The following is an 18926-nucleotide window of genomic DNA, read 5'->3' on the forward strand; positions in this document are numbered from 1 at the left end:
GGTGCAGCGGCTTTCATGAGTTACATAAATGCATAGAAATGGAAACGTCCAAAAACCAGTGGGAGAACACTTCAATCTACCAGGACATTCCACCAAAGACTTAAAGGTCGCTGTGGTTCAACAGAAACCTTTCAAAAACAAAATCCAACGGGAGGCTGCTGAATTGGAATTCATATGCAAATTTGACTCTGTTAAGCTGGGATTGAATAGAGACTATGAATGGTTATCACATTATCGCAGGTAACAGATTCCCTTTACAGAGGCGTGGTCTGGGGGAGCCCAGTGGCACCTGGCGTGGGCTTTCGGGGACCACAGTTCTCTTTGTCAGATGCAGCTGGCAGGGAGAGCTGTGGTCATCGAAGGCTTATACTACATAGGAATTGGATACTTTCACTGCTACAAACTAATACGGCAAACTGACTGCACACCAAAAGGAGATGTTTACATTTCCAAGCAAAGGAATGTTTTGACTGCCTCCACGCTAATTGCATTCTGTCTCCTTGTGATATATGTCCCCTTCTTTCTCCCCTCTCTCCCCTCCTCTTCTATATTTGACCAGTTCGGATCATGCATCTGACGAAGAGAACTTGATTCTCGAAAGCTTATGCTACAATAAAATTGGTTAGTCTTAAAGGTGCTACTGGACTCTTTTTGATAAATGGAAAAGTCTTCTTGGAAGGAGGTTTGGTCCACAAAAAGTCTAAGCTGCCTCCATTGTGAGGAGCTGTGGCAGATCTGTTGTGCAACACAATTCTAGCTTGGAGGCATTACAGTGAGGTGGTTGGTTTATGAAGTACTGATAATGCCACAAATCAGTGTATCATTCCATTGCGTTGTCGATTGAATGTCCCTTCCTGTTGATTGAATTATAGTATTCCGTGTAATTTGCCTTGTTCCACCAAGAAAGGTGGGCTATAAATAATTTAAATAAATATGACTTCTCTCAAATTTAGCATTGATATAATATAAAAATGTAGCATCAACAGAAATATTGTCTAAATTATGAAATCTAATATATCTGTGGGAAGGAGGGATGGTGTTTTTCCCCTTCTTGGGAGGAAGTTGTCAGTCCCTAGCAGTTAGGTCCCTTCAGGTTCTCCACAGTTAACACACAGGTGTTCCAGTTGAAGCAACTTCATTAGAGATCCATACAGTCCAATGTGTTCACACAAAGGTAGCAATTGGCAGAAGTGACTATTTAAACAGAGCACTACTAATTATAGGGAAACTTCCTGCCTTTGGGTTCGTTAACATTCTGGCGCGAAACCCCAAAGAGTTACATGGGAACTGATTAGTTTAGGCTAGACAGAGTACAGAATGAAATCATCGCACTCTCTGAGAAAAGATACATTGCTCGCTGCCCACAGCTTGCATCCAAGGACACTTGTTACAAAAGTGAAAGTAAATATTTTCAACAGATAACAGAGACGCCCCACTGGCTCTCCTGTACATTTCATGTTAGCAGTTTACACACTCTCAGATGATACAACAGAATACAACCTTAACAAACAGTTATGATCAGCACAGAATGCAGAATACAATATTGGCAGGTATGCTGGCATACATGACAGAAGTCTTATTCGTTCCTGTAGTCGCTGTGTACTGGTGTGTTATGTGCCATCAAGTTGCCTCCAACCTATGGCGACCCTATGAAGGAAAGACCTCCAAAACATCCTATCATTATCAGATTTGCTCAGATCCAGCAAACTGGAGGATGTGGCTTCTTTTATTGAGTCAAGCCGTCTTGTTTTAGGTCGTCTTCTTTTACTACTGCCTTCCACTTTCCCTAGCATTACTGTCTTTTCCAGTGAGTCTTGTCTTCTCATGATGTGACCAAAGTAGGATAGCCTCTTGTCATTTTAGCTTCTAGGGAGAATTCAGGTTTGATTTGATCTAGTACCCACTTACTTATATTTTTGGCCATCTGTGGTATCCGCAAAGCTCTCCTCCAGCACCACATTTCAAATGAATCAATTTTATTCCTGTCAGCTTTCTTCATTGTCCAGCTTTCACATCCACACATAGTAATGTGGAATACCATAGTTGGATTATATTGATCTTGGTTGCCAAAGAGGCATCTTTATCTTTAAGGATCTTTTCTGGTTCCCTCACAGCTGCTTTTCCAAGTCTCAGTCTTCTTCTGTGCAGTGAAAACAGCACTTACAACTCTTCTTAGATCCAAACAGTGATCTTAAAAAGGCCACCCTTGCAAAAAAAAGGGGGGGGAGGTGTAGCTGTATAGAGTAGTGAAGCATCATTGCCAGGTGGAGAGAGATGTGGACATAGAAATCTGCTCCCTAGCATCAGGGAAGCAAGTCTTTGACTAGCTTTAACAATCTTTCCAGTTTTGGTCTATGTGATATTTAAGTAGCTTGTCAGTCTGAGGAACGCCCAAAACAGTGCATCTGATGTTCAAAGTGAAACCTGTATTGGCCCCAAATGAAACTGGCCCCAAATTGGCTCCAAATGAAATGGCTTTTGTTTGATGTATTGTCGAGGGCTTTCACGGCCGGAGAACGATGGTTGTTGTGGGTTTTCCGGGCTGTATTGCCGTGGTCTTGGCATTGTAGTTCCTGACGTTTCGCCAGCAGCTGTGGCTGGCATCTTCAGAGGTGTAGCACCAAAAGACAGAGATCTCTCAGTGGCTTTTGTTTGTTTGTGCTGATGTCACATCAGCAGGGTACATGTGGGAAACGAGATGGGCCTTGGGCAGCTATCTGCTCTCTGGCACATCTAGTTTTTGCTGGCTGGTCCTTAGAAAAAAGTTCCTGGATGCTGCTCCATTTCAAGATAGAGCAAGGCTGCCCTATTGTGTAAAGTACTCGTCTGGAAGGACATTCAGACTTTCGGGTCACTCCTGATTTTCACAGCCCAGGTAAGTGAGGACTTCAGAATGCAGCAATCCTTGCCTGTTGCTGTGGTTGATATCAGAAGGCCTGTTACAAAAACTGGCTTTTCTTATATGCTCGCCGGTATCCTGCCCCAAGAGATACATAGCATTTTATGGAAGACTTCTAAGTGCTGGCTTAGCTTCTGAGCAGGGCTTTTTTTCAGCTGGAACGCAGTGGAACAGAGTTCCAGAACCTCTTGAAAATGGTCACATGGCTGGTGGCCCTGCCCCCTTATCGGTGCAGAGGGCAATCTCAACTCCCCTCTGTCTGGAGATCAGGGGGCGGGGCCACCAGCCATGTGACCATTTTCTCCGAGGGCAACCCACTGAGTTCCACCACCTCTTTTCCCAGAAAAAAAGCCCTGCTTCTGAGACCTGGAGAATAGGACAGGAATCTACTCTGAGGAGAAGGCCTAATGTGATTTCTGCTGCCGTTCTTGGCTTACAGAAGGAAAACCACATGGTCTGCCACATAACTGAGGAATCATTGATGTTGGTATGTGAAAATCTTGGCTACTTTTTAGTATTTATGAAGTACAGTATTTAAATTCTTTAAATTTCTTTTGCAAGCACAGTGGCTGTAATCTGGCACATTTTATGATACTAATTTAAGATTTGCCTGCAAAATAATCGCTGTGCATGGGAAAGATTCTAGGGCTCTGTGAGAACTTGAAGCTTTAATAGGAGTAATGCATTGTCAATATATCTAGCTGAATTGACTTGTTTTCACCTTTGTACTGTCTGCAGGGACAGAAGTCGTAGTGTAGAGCGGGATTCTGAACTGGAATGAGTTTGCTCACTGTGCAGCCCGTTCTGTCTCTGTGTTGGATCTATTGTAGTCTTAGTATGAGATATTAAAATCCTGTGTCTTGAGAAAACTTGTCAATTACTGTGAAGGTAAGAAGCAGCAGCATCAGGGATTTAATATATCTGGCCCTTCATTTGTAAGTCAGGAACAGGGAGCAATGGTAGAGCTATCTGTTGTGCTTGCAGAAAGCTCTAGGTTCAATCCCGTGGCATCTCCCACTAGAATGATCCGGCAGTAGATGATGCCAAAGACCTCTGCCTGAGAGCGGAACTACAAATGACAAAAGGCACAGGTTGGACACTTGTCAGCTTCCCTCAAGTTTTGATGGGAAATGTAAGCATCCTGGTCTTGCAGCTTGGCTCTCCGACTGCTGTCCAATGGACTTTTCAACTGTCACTTGTCCAACATTCCGCCAAGCTGCCTACATTTCCCATCAAAACTTGAGGGAAGCTGACAAGAGTCCAACCTGTGCCTTTTGTCACTTGTAGTTCCGCTCTTAGACTCTGGCGGGCCACTTCTGTGTCAGGATGGACAGCAGTGATCATGGTATGCCAATGGACTGACTTAGCATGAGACAGCTTCGTGTGTGCATGTGCAATCCATGGTGTTTGAGGACTCGTACTTGCCTGGATTGGAACCCTCATGTCCCAAGGTGAAAGTGAGCAGACCCTCCACTGAAAATAACTCCTCTTACATAACCTGACATAGTTCTGTGCTGTGTATTGGATTACCTTCTATATTTAATACTGGCATTATATATAGTTTGGGTACAGTCTAAAGTTAAGCATATTTAAATACCTCTGAAAATCAGAGGTATATAAAAAAGTCCTCCAAAGATAACGGGTTGAGCAGCCCCAGAAGGAACTTCACCCTACCTGGAAAGACTTCGGTGTTTATGGGCACTTCTGATTAAAACTGTTAATCTTGAGTTAAATTACATGGAGAATAGCAGTGCAGTGCACAGTTGCACACACACAAACCCTTATTTGTTTTTTTGCTTCCTTACTTAATAGTTTGGCAGCAATTGTTGGTTGCCTCCTATGACCTTCAACCCCGGGTTAACAGTTTTAGTTGGAAAGGGAGACTGGGCAACCTGTTTTGTCTTCCACTTTAACTTGCAAAAAATGGAGAAAACAGAGGGTCATCCTTCCCTTCCCTGAAGGAAACCAAAGATCTATCCCTTCCTTTCTGTGCATTTACACACAACCCAAGGAAAGACCGGCAGCCAACCAACCACTATGCAGGTGGGTTTTAAGGGGGGGGGTGCGGAACTCTGAGTCCTGATTCCCAGGCTGCACAAAGGCTCATGTTATGCAGGTTAGGGTGAAAATTGGAAATAATAAAGAACTTTTAAGGGAGAGCCACAATGAGAAGGACCCAGGCATGTGGAGCAGGTTGTTGCTGCCTTCTGCTCCTCTTGTCCTTCACTTAGATGCCGCTGCAATCCAGCTGTGACTGTAGAAGTCCACCTAAGGTAATGGGTCAAGGAGCACCAGGAGACACTTCATATTGATTAAAATGGTTAACCCAGTGTTAAATGATGTGGCAGTAGCAGACACTCTGCACAGTTCCACCAAAGTCTTTCCAGATCAGTAATCCATGCGGAAGCACTCGTCTGCTAAGACTCGACTGCCTTGCTTTGGCTTCAGTTGGACTTCTTGCCCTTCATTCTTCAACTCTGGGTTAATGGTGTCTGTCAGAAAATAATAAAGATTCCAGTAGCATCTTTAAGACTAACCAACTTTATTGTAGCATAAGCTTTTGAGAACCACAGTTCTCTTCGTCAGATGCATGGAGGGTATGAAGAAACTGGCCTGAGATTATATAGGTGGTGAGAGGACGGGGGAAAGGTGCAGGGAATGAAGGCCATGTACATGTAAATCAGTTGCAAAAGTCATGAAAGAGGTGGAGTGCACAATGCAGGCTGGGTGTGACCCCTCCCCTCCATTGCTAAATCTGAATTGAATGCCTGAAGGCACTTACTTCTGGTAATGAGATGGGTATTCAGTCCAAGTCTGACTGAGTCAAATGTACATCTGCAGCCTCCAGTTGGATTTTGTTTTTGAAATGTTTCTGTTGAACTATGGTGACCTTTAAGTCCTTGATGGAATTTCCTGGCAGATTGAAATGTTCTACTGGTTTTTAGATATTGCCATTTTTGATGTCAGATTTGTAAGAATACCGATCTGGCTCTTATAGCTGCTTGTCCTCCAATGTGATATATGCCCTCATGTGCCAACAGTGCCCATCTGATCTGTACATAAGACAAACCAGCCAACCTCTGTGCAAAAGAATAAATGGACACATCTTCATTTACCTTTATTTGTAAAAAATAGAGAAAAGAAAGAGGGTCATCCCGTCCCATTAACAAAACCAAATCAACCTCCACCCCACCCGCTTCCAATCTCTCCTGTAGTTTTAGGAAGGAGAGGAACCACTGGTGTAGGAGGCTATGATGAGCGAAATATTGATGACATGACAGCAGCACCCCTAACTTTTTTCGGCCAGCGTTCTATCACATTTTGAGTATGGTGTGAAAGGACAGGTCCCATCAAGATAGATCAAGGGCCAAACGCAAAGGATCGTGGTAGTGTGGTCTGCATGGTCTACTCTGGTCAAAAACGCAGTAACTTTCAAGACAGACAGACAACTTTATTGTATGTGGCCATAGGCCTTTACAAGCTAAAACATATTTACAGTTCTAAAATTTTAAGATTGCTAAAATTACATCTTTCTCTAAAAGTTCACATCCAGACACAAGAATTACATTTCATTTCAACAGACTGCTTTCTTAAGAACCACATTTGCTCTAATTTTTCTGGCAAAAACAAACAGAGAGAGGCACGGAATCAAACCAGCAACTATACAAACAACCGTGCCCAACTAACTAAAGTAATTATGCAGAATCCTCTTCAATTCAAAAGCACTTTTAAATATCATTCAAGAGTATAAATCACAACAACAGTGTGTTCCATACATACATATGTTAATTTCATTCAAATATTCAAATATTCAAATATTTGAATGAAATTAACATATGCATGTATGGAACACACTGTTGTTCTAATTTTTCTGGCGGCTGGAGCAAAAAGTTCCATTCTGATGAGATAAATGGGATCTACATCTAACAGCGTAAATCTTAATTTGTCGGCATCAGAAAGGGAATGTAAGCTCTCTAATGGCTTTGCCAGAAATTTATTTCTACGCTCCAAGTATAAAGGGCAAACCAAAACGTAATGGGGAGGATCTTCCACCGAACTTCCACATATACAAATGCGTTGCTCCTGGGGTGTTTTTAAATATCCACCAGTGAGTAGCTCTGTTGGCATATGTATTGTCGAAGGCTTTCACGGCCAGAGAACGATGGTTGTGGGTTTTCCGGGCTGTATTGCCGTGGTCTTGGCATTGTAGTTCCTGACGTTTCGCCTGCAGCTGTGGCTGGCATCTTCAGAGGTGTAGCACCAAAAGACAAGGGAGACAAGGTGACACTGAGAGATCTCTGTCTTTTGGTGCTACACCTCTGAAGATGCCAGTCACAGCTGCTGGCGAAACGTCAGGAACTACAATGCCAAGACCACGGCTATACAGCCCGGAAAACCCACAACAACCATTTGTTGGCATAGTTTGGAAGAGCAGTGATGTAAACGCTGTCCCGAGGTTATATGCTGTTGTAGCTACCAAGTACGAGGCTCTGAAATGATCTTTTTAAAATAGTTTTGTACCATGGAGCGAATTATAAACGAGCAATGGGTGCTCAGAGGCAGAGGGCATCGAGTGAAGTCACAGTTCCAGCAGGTCTTTCCACCGTGACTGCAGGTCCACTGTGACAAGAAATCTGATGTTGAGATGAAGGTCTTTATTAGGAACACTTTGCTCTTGATTTTGAAGCCTGAGAAGGCTTCAGTGCTCTTTCCAGGCTTTTGGGTTCCAGAGTTCCAGTCTGAGGAGGAGCAGGATAGAGCTTGGTCAGGCACACCTGCTGGGGGCTCCTCCTGAGTGCTGAAAAGATTTATCCCTCATCGTGGGAAACAAATGCAAAGCGTAGGGAAACATGGCATCAACAGGCAACAGTAGGATGCAAAGGTAATTTATTGGCACTATCATAAAGCAGGAATTTTTTTTTTTAAATTTCACTGCACTGTGCTGTGGTTGGCAATGAAGAACTCTCCTGCTTGGGCCCACCACCACCTTGCCAGCCAGCTCTCGTCATTGTGTGTGCCCGCTGACACCTTCATTGTGCATGTTTTGTGCTTGAGGAGAAACCTGAATCCATGAGTTTTTAGACTACGAGGGAGGAGTAATGGTAATTAATTTATGGTTTCTGCTTGGTTAAGCATGAATAAAGCCTCATTTCCCCACCCCACCCCTTGAAAAGAACTGTGTGCGTGTACAGCCACACAAGGCTTTCCTCAAGCATTCTTTTGGGTCCGTGACCGAAACCTGTTGTTGTCTGTGCGCTCAAACTCAGTGGGTCAGTCAGTGATTTGGAGGGAGAACTGTGTTCCGAGCGATTTTAGTGCCATTCAGTGCAAAAACAGCTGCACCAGAGCCTCATCTTCCCCCTAACCCTGAAAAGAATAGTATGTGCACGAAACTCGTGAAAATGGAAAAACCAAACCGATTAGATCTGAACTGGCACTGGCCCATCTGGAACAAACCAATAACAGAACAGAGTTTCTTTGGACACCCCAGATCCGAAACTGAAACAGAAATTTTCTCCGTGCACACCCCTAGTGAAGATGGTTCATTTTAGCAAAAAATTACAGGTTCGGCTAGGGGTACTAGCTTGCACCCTTGTGATATGCCCGAATGCCCAACCTTTTTCTCTCCCCCCCCCCCCCGTGCTGCTGAGAGGAGGGAACCTGGGCAAGGAGGCTCCAGGGCAGTATAAGCATTCCATCTCATAACAGTAATTTACTACTGAGAATGGGTGTTAGTTTTCTGGATCTGGTAGCAGGCTCCAAGAACTGTTTCCCCCTGCCCTACCCACCTCTTGGCCATGCTCAAGTGTGATTAAGCCACATTGGGGTTTTGTGTTTATAAAGCTTACTGTGCGCCTTCTGTACCAGCAGCCATCTTGTAAAGTGATACTTTGCCTGGTGAGTTGCTTTGCAGCTACCTAACCACTAAAATAAGTTCAGTTTCCTTTTGAGGTCTGAAGCCTTGCTTCTTTACATGCCACCTGAGATATTTTAGTTTTATGATTGGAAAGCTGTTCCAGGTTTAGCAGTGTTGCACGTACGCATATCTGAACACATTTGTAAATGTATTTCTGTCTTGAGTAACTGAACCACCTGGTTGAAAGAGAAGCAAGCTTTTGAAATGAGTCACACTAGAATTAAGCATTCAGTCCTTGATGTCTTGTTTTTTTATCAGTCTAAATTTAAAGCATGGTCTTGAAAGCCTTTTATGTTGATGTAGTGACCCACAGGACTTCAGCTTTTTAGGCTTCAAGTTGTGGTGTGGTAAAGTTAAAAAAATGAATGGAATAGGAATTGATTGGAACTAGCTGACCATCCTGGCTGCTATGTTGATTTAACTGTTAGGACCTTCTCTTCCCCTCATTCTGGCTGAACTGAAAATTAAACAGTGCTAACCAAACCAAATTCATTTGGTCACTTTGCAAAATTTATGCTTTCTGTAATTTTATTCATAGCTTCATGGAGGACGAATAAAAACCTCTATCTGTAAAATAAGAGAAGAGAAGCATTAAAATGTACAAATAAACCTCTCCTTTTTCAGTGAAGATAACCTCACTGAGCAAACAGTATATTTCTTTGGTGCCTGTTTTAAGGTACAGATGGATACGAAGGCAGTACAGGCCCTGTGAACAAGTACTATACACATCTATGCTGTTAAAAGCTTGTGCTATAGACAGACCCCAAGGCTATTGCTTATATACCAATACTGCTCATAAGAAAGCTGTCACTGTGTGATGTATTAAAGGACAAATGCTTTCTAGCAAAGGGGGGAAGTATTAAAAGGCAAGCTTGTAGTTCTAACTAGTAAACTGGCTGTAGTAACCCAGGATTCTGGGCAGGACAGGTGTTACGTTCTTAAATTCCTCATGAGAAGGCCCTGTTTTAGCAAAAGCTAGCATGTAGATTTGTACTCAGTCCCGGGTATAGTGGAATGGCCGGTGGTGGGGTCATAAGGGATTCTGGCTCCCCATTTCTTATTAAGACACAAAAAGATGCTGTGTCCTGGCTGGGCAGCCTTCAACATTTCCAGACACAGGACCCAGAAAGTTGTAAGCACATGATGAGGAATGATGTGAAAGGAAGATGGGGAGCCAGAGTTACAACCTTACCAGTGTCAAGGCCAGGACATTGAGCTGGGGGCAGGAAAGACAAGACAAGCATTGGGAGTTGTTCCAGAGGGAGGAGTAAGCTGTAGAGAAATCATCTGTGAGCAACCTCACCTGGCGGTCCTCCTCTTCTTGGCATGCATGCAAAAAGAGGCAGGAGACACAGCATCCTTGTTCTCTACACACCAGGGCTGTTTTCACACGTCTTTACCATCACGCAGAATCGCACTAAACTCAAAGGACGATGACGTCTTCACGGTGAAATTTCTGACGTCATTGTGCCATGAAATGGAATCATGACGGGAAATCGTGCCATGAAGACGTCTTTGTTCCATGAGTTTTGCGTGATTTTGCACAATGGTAAAGACAAGTGAAAACAGCCCAAGTCCTTCTATAAGGCAGGTCTGTAGGGACTCATGAACCAGGTCACTGTCGTAGCTAAAGCTCTATACCGCTCTAATTCATGTTAGTTCTGCTTGACCAGGTTTGTTATTGCAAACGATTGCCAGTGATTTCTTGGTCAAGCTTAATTCAGATACAGGCGTGTGCTTCAGAAGACCGAGGTATCTAGTTAGCTTTCTTACTTCAGATCCGTTAACTCCTGACAGAAGATACACCTCAACAGTGTTTGTGGTTCGTCATGGATATATGTGGGGACACAGATGATACCTTTGCTTATTACAACACAACTATATGCATCTACGGGTTTCCATCAAAATCCAACCATACCAGTATCAAAAGTTAAAATTATCTTAGTAGTTAAAAATGAAAATGTATGATCTCATTTATCATGAGAAAAGTTAAATGTATTTATACACATTTAAAACATATTATATGAATGTTGGTCACATTGAAATAACTACTAATTTCTAAATATATTCAGGATAGTGGTTATTAGGAAATGTCACTCACATGCCTTAATATTCTCATGTGGTAAAATCACAGTGGATCCCATTAGTCCCCCCTGCAAATGTTTCACTGAGTGAAAATGGAGGTTTATGTTACAGAAGAACACATCTGTAATGGCTTAAGTCGACTCGATGCATATAGGGGAACTTTATAGTGGAAGAGAGGAACCTGATTTCAAAGACAGGGCGACCCTGGTGCAACCTCTATCGTCAGCCCTTCTCTGTTAAATTAACAGATTCCTGCTGCTCAGAGACAGCGAGGATTTTTATCCTTCCAAGGTTTTCGTTTTGCCCAGAGAGCATTTTTAGTATGGCTTAGTGAAACTAGGTGTGTGAGTCTGATAAATTCTGTTCAGCTTTATCTCTAAACCTTACAGAGGACAATGTAGAATCACTTTAGCAGCTGCTTGATATTTTTATATGATCTGAAGATTCTTTGTGACTCATCTTCAGACCCTAGAGAAGGAAGAATTTAAAGCAGGTATATGAATAGTAGCCCTCACCTGGATAGCCCAGGCAAGCCTGATTTTGTCAGATCTCAGAAGCTAAGTAGGGTCAACCTTGATTAGTAATTGGATGGGAGACTATTCATTCATTCATTCATTCATTTATTTATAGTCTGCCTTTTTCACTGAGACTTAAGGCGGATTGCATAGCATGAGATTAGTACAATCAGTATTGGGAACATTTCCATACAGTGTTAAGGACATTTCTGTAATGAAGACCAGGGTTGCAGAGGCAGGCAATGGCAAACCACCTCTCTTAGTCTCTTGCCATGAAAACCCCAACAGGGGTCACCATAAGTCAGCTTGACGGTACTCTCCAGCACCGTATGAATAGGAAAAGGGAAGGCAGATGCATGGGCTAACTCTGAAGGCCACATTGAGAACACGTTGAGTCAGGCCATTGTTGGTCAAGGTCAGTACTCTGAATGGCAGCACTTCTCCAGGGTCTCGGGCAAAGGTCTTTCACAACATTTACTCTCTGAACCCTTGATGGAGATACTCAGAGTTGAACCTGGGAACTTGCTTATGCAAAGCAGATTCTCTGTCACTCAGTCATGTCCCTAGTCAAAAACTTTTTGACAGATGCAGGTTCTGGACACTGCTAACCTGGAGCACATGATGCTCTGACAGGCTGTAAAAAGAGATGCGGATATTTTGGCTAGTACACTTTAATTGTGCAATAAGATCCGATACAGCTCTGACTTTCGGTATCCACCTTCTGTGCTGTTCATATGGTGTTTCCAGTAGCATATGGAACCTTAAATGAAACGGAGCATCCCCCAACCTCAGTAAATGCACAAGGAGAGAAAATGGTTTAATCTTCATTTTTTGTTTGTGTGCCACACTTCTACATAGAAATAAGATTGAAATTGAAGAGGTGGAACATTGATACACAAAAAGAGAAGCAGATTTTAAACAGTGCCTTGCTTATGTATAATCTGTCAGCAACTGTTACCCTCTTGGTGATAGTTTCTGTGAGTAGCTGTGTTGGCCCTGCAGTCAAAGATCAAGATCCAGATCCAATAGCACCTTAGAGACCAAGTAGATTTCCAAGGTATGAGCTTTCAAGACGATTCTCAAAACTCATACTTTGGAAATCTAGTTGGTCTTTAAGGACCAACTGTTGGACCCAGATCTTGCTCCTGCTGGTGATGAAAGACATGCAGGAGGAAGTTAAATGCAGATCCAGTTCAAACATGACATGACATGACATGACATGACATGACACAGAACCATGGCTTTACTGTGGGTGGTTGGGGTCCATCAAACCAGCAGTTTTGTATGATGTCTGAATGCTGATCCTGGTTTGTTTTTTTGAGTATGCCTTTTCAGGCTTCAAAGAGAAAGTAATGACACTATCAAACCAGGATCTGAGTTCCTATGAGTTGAATTGATAAACTAATGATAGTTAAACTATGTTTTTTCATTATGTCTGAACTGAGCCAGAGTCTCTGAGACCTTGTTCTTCCTAGACTTACAGCTAGACATGGGCATGAACCGAAAAAAACCCGAACCACCTGATTCGTGGTTCGTTGCTATCCCAGGAACCAGGAACTTTCATGAACTTTTACCAGTTCACAAATCGGTTCGTAGTTCGTGGAATTCAAACAACCGGCACTGGCTTCTGAAGCTGGTGTGGGGTGTTTAAAACTGACAGCCGCCTTCTCCTGTTGCCCCGAAATGGCAGGAGAAGTCTGTCAGTTTCAAAACACCCCACACAGGCTTCATTCAATCAGGTGAAGCCTGCGAGGGGCATGTGAAACTGACAGCCCTGTTCTCTTGTCCCCCAAGTGGCAGGAGAACGGGAGCTGTAAGTTTGACAGACCCTGTGCCGCCCTCAGCCCATGGGCTGAATTTGGCACAGGGTCTGTCAAACTGACAGCTGTCATTCTCCTCCCGCTCGGGCAGCAGAGCTGTCAGTTTAACAGGCCCTCGGTTGGCACTGCCACCCTCCTTTTTGCCTGATCCCAGCTGGGTGAAGGTGGTGAGCATTGCCACTTGCTCTGCTCCTGATACCAGCTGGGTGACGGCAGGAGGTAGGCATTGCCACCTGCTCCATGCCTGATCCTAGTTGGTGATGGTGGGGTGCGGGCATTGCTACCTGCTGTGCTCCTGACCTTGGCTGGGTGAAGGGGAGAGCGGACATTGCCACCTCCTTTGTTCCTAATCCCAGCTGGGTGAAAGTGGGGAGCAGGCATTGCCACCTTCTCCACGCCTGATCCTGGCCTGGGCTTCCTGCCATGTTGCGCTCTCTGGAGGTCTGACTGCTTTATCTGAGCTTCCCTCCACAGCAGCGCCCTCTGGTGGTGTACCAGGGTAGGAAGTGAGTTGTCTTGAATACGCTTAGCGTTTTATATAGTAGTATTACCACCATTAGAGCACAGTACAACTTAAATTGCCAGGAATACCAGGAGAAGGCCCAGTGGGCTAGTTATACCCTCTTTTCTCCTTCCCCTTTTTCAAGCAAAAGCCCGTTAGTCTTGGCGCACAGTTTCTCACAGGAAAGCTGGGAGGAAAAGTGAAGTGGGCACCAAGGTCACTCGACTGGTTCCCAAGCGCCTTGAGTTAAGGCAGCCAAGCAGAGAACAGCAACAGCAGAGGAGATAATAAGAGAACAGCAAGCCTACAATCTATTCCGCCCCCCATCCCCCACAGGAAAAAGAATCACAGAGTATGGCAGGTCACAGGCCTGCTTGACATTCAGTCTAGTCGGTTTGGGAAAACATTTTCCATTTTAAAGGCATGTACAAGAACATTTCCATATTCATTTTTAGTTTTTTTTTAAATCAAACCAATTTAAAATTCCTGTAGGTACAGGGATAGAGAAGTCTGCGTTAGCGTTCCCAAGCCTGTCTGTTGAATGGCTGTGACACTCTTGGAAATATGTGTACATTAGAGTTGCCGGGTCCCTATACCCTCCCGGTGGCAGGGGGACCCATTACTTACTGGGAGGATGATCATGTGTGCACTTTGCTTGAAGCAACATCACACCGGTCATGGGAATGCTCCCTCTGTTTGCACAGGGCTGATTTGGCCTGTTTGGGGCCAAAATTGACTCCCGCAGCCAGCGCAATGATGTCTCTTCATGACGTGTCTAAAGTGGGAGCTGTCTGTTGCTTTCTCCATTGCTGTAGTAGTTGCCCATGCTTTGGGGGAGGGGGGTACCTAGTTTTGGGTTTCCCTAGCAGTACAAAAACCTGCAAAACAGACTTGGGGGTGATTTGGAAATGAATTTGCGTTTGGAGATGCCTGCCATAGGAGGAAGTGAGCAGTCTGAGAAGCTTTGCTGTGCAGCTAAGACTTGCCACTGACCACTACGGCATGGAGGGGGGCATGCTGCCGTGTTCCTGCCCTTGCTATCCATAGGGGCTCCCTATGATTACAGAGTGGCACTCTTGACTTTGTAGAATACTGTAGGACTTCTGAAAGCAAACTCTGGCACATCGCCAGCCCTTGGTTGTCTTCTGAATACTTAAGATCATGGCAATTAATTGGGGAGGGATCATCAAACTGCTGTGTATTTGAAAATAAGTTCAGCATTGCCATTTTTTTGCATTTACTAAGAACTGTAGTAAATCATGCGAATAATCTGTGTTAGCAACTTTGCCTGGGCATTTCCAGAATAATGTTTGTGGTAACAGTCCAAGGTATGTCCCACTTGAAGCCTATGTATAAGAAATCGTGGCATTAGACATAAAACACCCAACCAGTCTAAAATGTATATTCCTTCCCCATGTGAACTTTCTGCCCTTCTACCAAACAGTCTCACTGCTTATATCCCTGTTTGATCTGTTATGCATTCTATTGGTCAGCTTACTTTTTTCTTGCTGTTATGCTGGTCTTATAGCTCATCCTGATAGGCTTTGAATCTTAAGGTCAGAATTTCAGTCTTAAGTTGATTAGAATTGATCTCCGGAGGCAGGGATACAGAATACTGTAGGTTGCATTATAACATGGTTCAGTGTTTGGTATCCTGAAGCTTTACTTTGTATTCATATACAGGTCTCTAAATAATTAAATGATATGATCAGGAAAGAAGGTTGCTAAGTTTTCTGTGCAGTACTGCTTAATACTTGTGTTTAAAGGTTTATTTCCTAAGAACCTTCTCCTAGCAGCTCAAATATTTTGTTGTTCTGTGCTTAAACTGTAGGATGACATTTTAAAATATGGCTAGTCTGTGCTCACATGTTCAGCAAATAGCTTTAAATAGAACTCCCACACATATTTTAAGCTGTGCAGTAATTCCTGTTCATACACCTTGGTCATATCCTGTGTGATGTAACTTCTGCCTCCCTGAATTAGCTATGACTTGTATATTAGAGAGCTGTGCCATATAAGGAAAATAACTTCCATAACTAAAATTATGGAACATCAAACTTGTTAGTCTTTTCTGATTTTAAAAAAAATTATTTACGTTATTTATTGTCCCTTTTCTCACTGAGAGCGGAACTACAAGTGACAAAAGGCACAGGTTGGACACTTGTCAGCTTCCCTCAAGGTTTGATGGGAAATGTAGGCGTCCTGATCTCGCAGCTTGGCTCTCCGACTGCTGTCCAATGGACTTTTCAACTGTCACTTGTCCAACATTCCGCCAAGCTGCCTACATTTCCCATCAAAACTTGAGGGAAGCTGACAAGTGTCCAATCTGTGCCTTTTGTCACTTGTGGTTCCGCTCTGAGACTCAAGGCAGATTATATATTTAGAGAAAAATCTTAACAGAAAAAAAAACTGTAAAAGGCTGGATGGGAGATCTTGTCAGATTACCTTTCCTTCCATGTAGTTGTTTCATACAATGTAACACTTATTTGCCCAAAATATTTTCCAGCATGGGTTGTCAGAAGCTAGCAGTTTAGCAGAGATAGTGATCGAATTCTTCCCTTCTCTGGTGTGTAATGATGATGCATCTTTATGTAGTTTTCTTCATGCTGTAGTTTAAATATTGTTACATTTGAAGACATAAGGCCATTTTTCCTGAAATGGCAGGCCTGCTTCAGCATCAGTTGAGTTGGTAACTGTGTTGGTTGGCAGTAGAATTGAGTCCAGTGGCACCCTAGAGACCAACAAGATTTTCAGAGTGTAAGTTTTCGAGGGTCCTTGGAGCTCTGACCATCGAAAACTTATACTCTGAAAATCTTGTTGGTCCCTAAGGTGTTAGTGGACTCAAATCCTGCTGTGCTTCAACACATTCACAAGTTACGTTTGGGCAGGGTGGGTGGAACTATGTAGCTTACATGACAGGGGTGGTAGGCATACACTAGGTAGCTTTGTTTTGTCTCCTGTGTGCCTGAAAGCCTTTGTGTCCCCTTTCAAACATTATGATGTTCATTGTGATTGTGTGGTAGATACACTAGAGGCGCCTTCTGCCTTGTAGTGTGAGGTGTTCTTAAGTGTACCTGTAGCATTCCTTTATGTGTTCTGACCAAGCAGGACACATGAAGATGCTGAAGTCTTCTATAATAAACTGTATCAGTGTGCAAAGCCTAAAATTGAAATTATAAAATGAACACTCATTGAATTTTAAAGAGGATATCAAATTAAACTGGAGGATATAGATGACTAATGCTTCCAAATGCATCGTTTTGTTGACATGAGATGCTCCTTTGCCGTTCTGATAATGTTTCAAGTTTTAGTAGAAATCTCTTAAACGAAAATTCAGTTTTTGCTGACCTGGCAATACATGTAATATGGCAAAAGCAGACCATAAATTCACAGGACAGATGTAACTGTTCCTCCTTGTGATGCCTTGAAGTCACCTCATTGAGCATTGTGTTTAGATAATGAGGTAACTGGAAAACAAGCTGTCTCCCAACTGTCTGTGGGTAGGTCCTGGCATGTAGATGGATTTTTCTTTTTACTGGAAAGGGTGAATTCTTCTGAACTATCATGTGTTGCCGAAAGAAGACAAGCAGGAATTCAGATAAAAGGAAACACCCATATGTTCTTTTGACTGACACGTGTATGTAATTACTGTGGGAGGATCTTTTGAGTGACATCCTACATAAATGTAGCAAAGGACTTAATGAATTTGGGTGTGGCTACAACAGGCATCCATTATGTTATGTATCTTCTTGCTGAAGCCTGCATTTAAGGTGAAGGCCAGGAGCTGGTAAGATGCACATTACTTCTATCAAGCTTGTTTATTCATCTGTACTCATAACTAGTAAAAAGACATGTCTGAATGATTATCTCTACATTTTCTCAAGAAGAAACCTACTGTTTGCGAGATCTGGAAGTTGGGGAGAAAGAAGTTGTCACTTGAAATTTCACGCTGATGGAAAGCTTAGCTGTCTTCTTAGGAAAAACCAACACTAACATGGAAGTGGTGGAGGCTGAGCAGAGAGAATTTAACAGCATGGAAGAAACCCAAAAAGAGATTGGAGCAGTTGTAGATTTACAAAAGTTCCAGAAAGAGATTAAAGAGGACCTTGCAGCAGAGATCAAATCTAGTCAGCTGGAAATAAAATGTGTGCTTCAGGAAATCAAGGCAGCATGGAAGGAAATGGAATTGCGCCTATACACCCAGGCTGATCTGGTAACTCTGATGGAGGAAGTGACCCACAATTTGTCTAATATTAGAGTGTTTCAGAACATGCCAAAGAGTCAAAAAACGCTTGCGAACTGGAACTGTGTTGCAGGAAATGGGGAAGAGCAAACATTCCAGCACTTGGACGAGGAAGTTGGATGTATTCACAACTGGGGATGTAATGGTGTCAGTGAGGGGGATCACGGGAGCATGAATATTGGTAAGCCAAAAAAGGGCCTGATGGATATTGCTGTGGACTTCTGAAATGAAAGGTTAAGACTCTTTTCCTCTTTTGGAGTGTGGGAGGAAACTTCCTACCTTGAGTTGTTTTGAAACAGTGCTGCAATCTTGTGATTCAACTGGCTTTCTTTTCTTGACTAGGAGCCAAGCTACAAGTGACGAATGACACTTGAACGGCAAGTGAACAGACTCACGTGTATTCCTCCCTGTTCACTTGCGCTCCACTGGCGCTCCATTTGATCACACACGCGAGTCATTTGCCGTTCAAGTGTCATTCGTCACTTGCAGCTTGGCCCTTAGATATATAGGTGGAGTGTTTTTGCTGAGAGTTCAACAGATGGTGTTTGAGGTAGAGTTAGGATAAAGTAAGCTGAGATCCTAGAGGATCTCAAAGTGAAAGCTTCCTCCCCCCCCCCCTTATTTGAAGCGATACATATGAGGCTGTCAGATGGCACCGGCAAGCATGCCTAGGAACTAGCAGGTATTAAGCATGGTTTTCTGTGTTGCCAAGAGGGCGTGAAAGCGTGCTTGAAATACACCCAACAAAGTAGGATAGTGCTCAGCTTGATGTATTGCCAAATCTGGTAAACTGCAAATCAAGAGGAACTGGATCTTCTTATCCTTATTAACAAAGAACTCAGCAGCAGGGGAGGTGACATCAAGAGCATTTACATTTGGTCGTAGCTTTAGGATGAGTCTTGATTCTACTTGCAGAAATGGTGTTATCTGAAACAGATCTTTCCA

The 18926-nt window shown here is 43.3% G+C and overlaps 1 protein-coding gene across 7 annotated transcripts in view; it reads left to right on the forward strand.

The window, feature by feature from the left end:
• MTUS1 (microtubule associated scaffold protein 1) overlaps positions 1-18926 on the forward strand; it is a 154943-nt gene that overhangs the window by 87405 nt on the left and 48612 nt on the right. The window contains exon 1 of one of the 7 annotated variants that reach the window (XM_054989691.1): positions 17534-18162. The exons of the other annotated variants lie outside the window; for them this stretch is intronic. Coding sequence (XP_054845666.1) covers positions 17691-18162 — 472 coding nt within the window. The 5' untranslated portion in view covers positions 17534-17690. Of the gene's footprint in view, positions 1-17533; positions 18163-18926 lie in introns of those variants that run through there. 7 annotated transcript variants of the gene reach the window in all.

Source organism: Eublepharis macularius, chromosome 10 (genome assembly GCF_028583425.1).
Source record: "Eublepharis macularius isolate TG4126 chromosome 10, MPM_Emac_v1.0, whole genome shotgun sequence".
In the NCBI taxonomy this organism is placed as follows: Eukaryota; Metazoa; Chordata; class Lepidosauria; order Squamata; family Eublepharidae; genus Eublepharis; species Eublepharis macularius.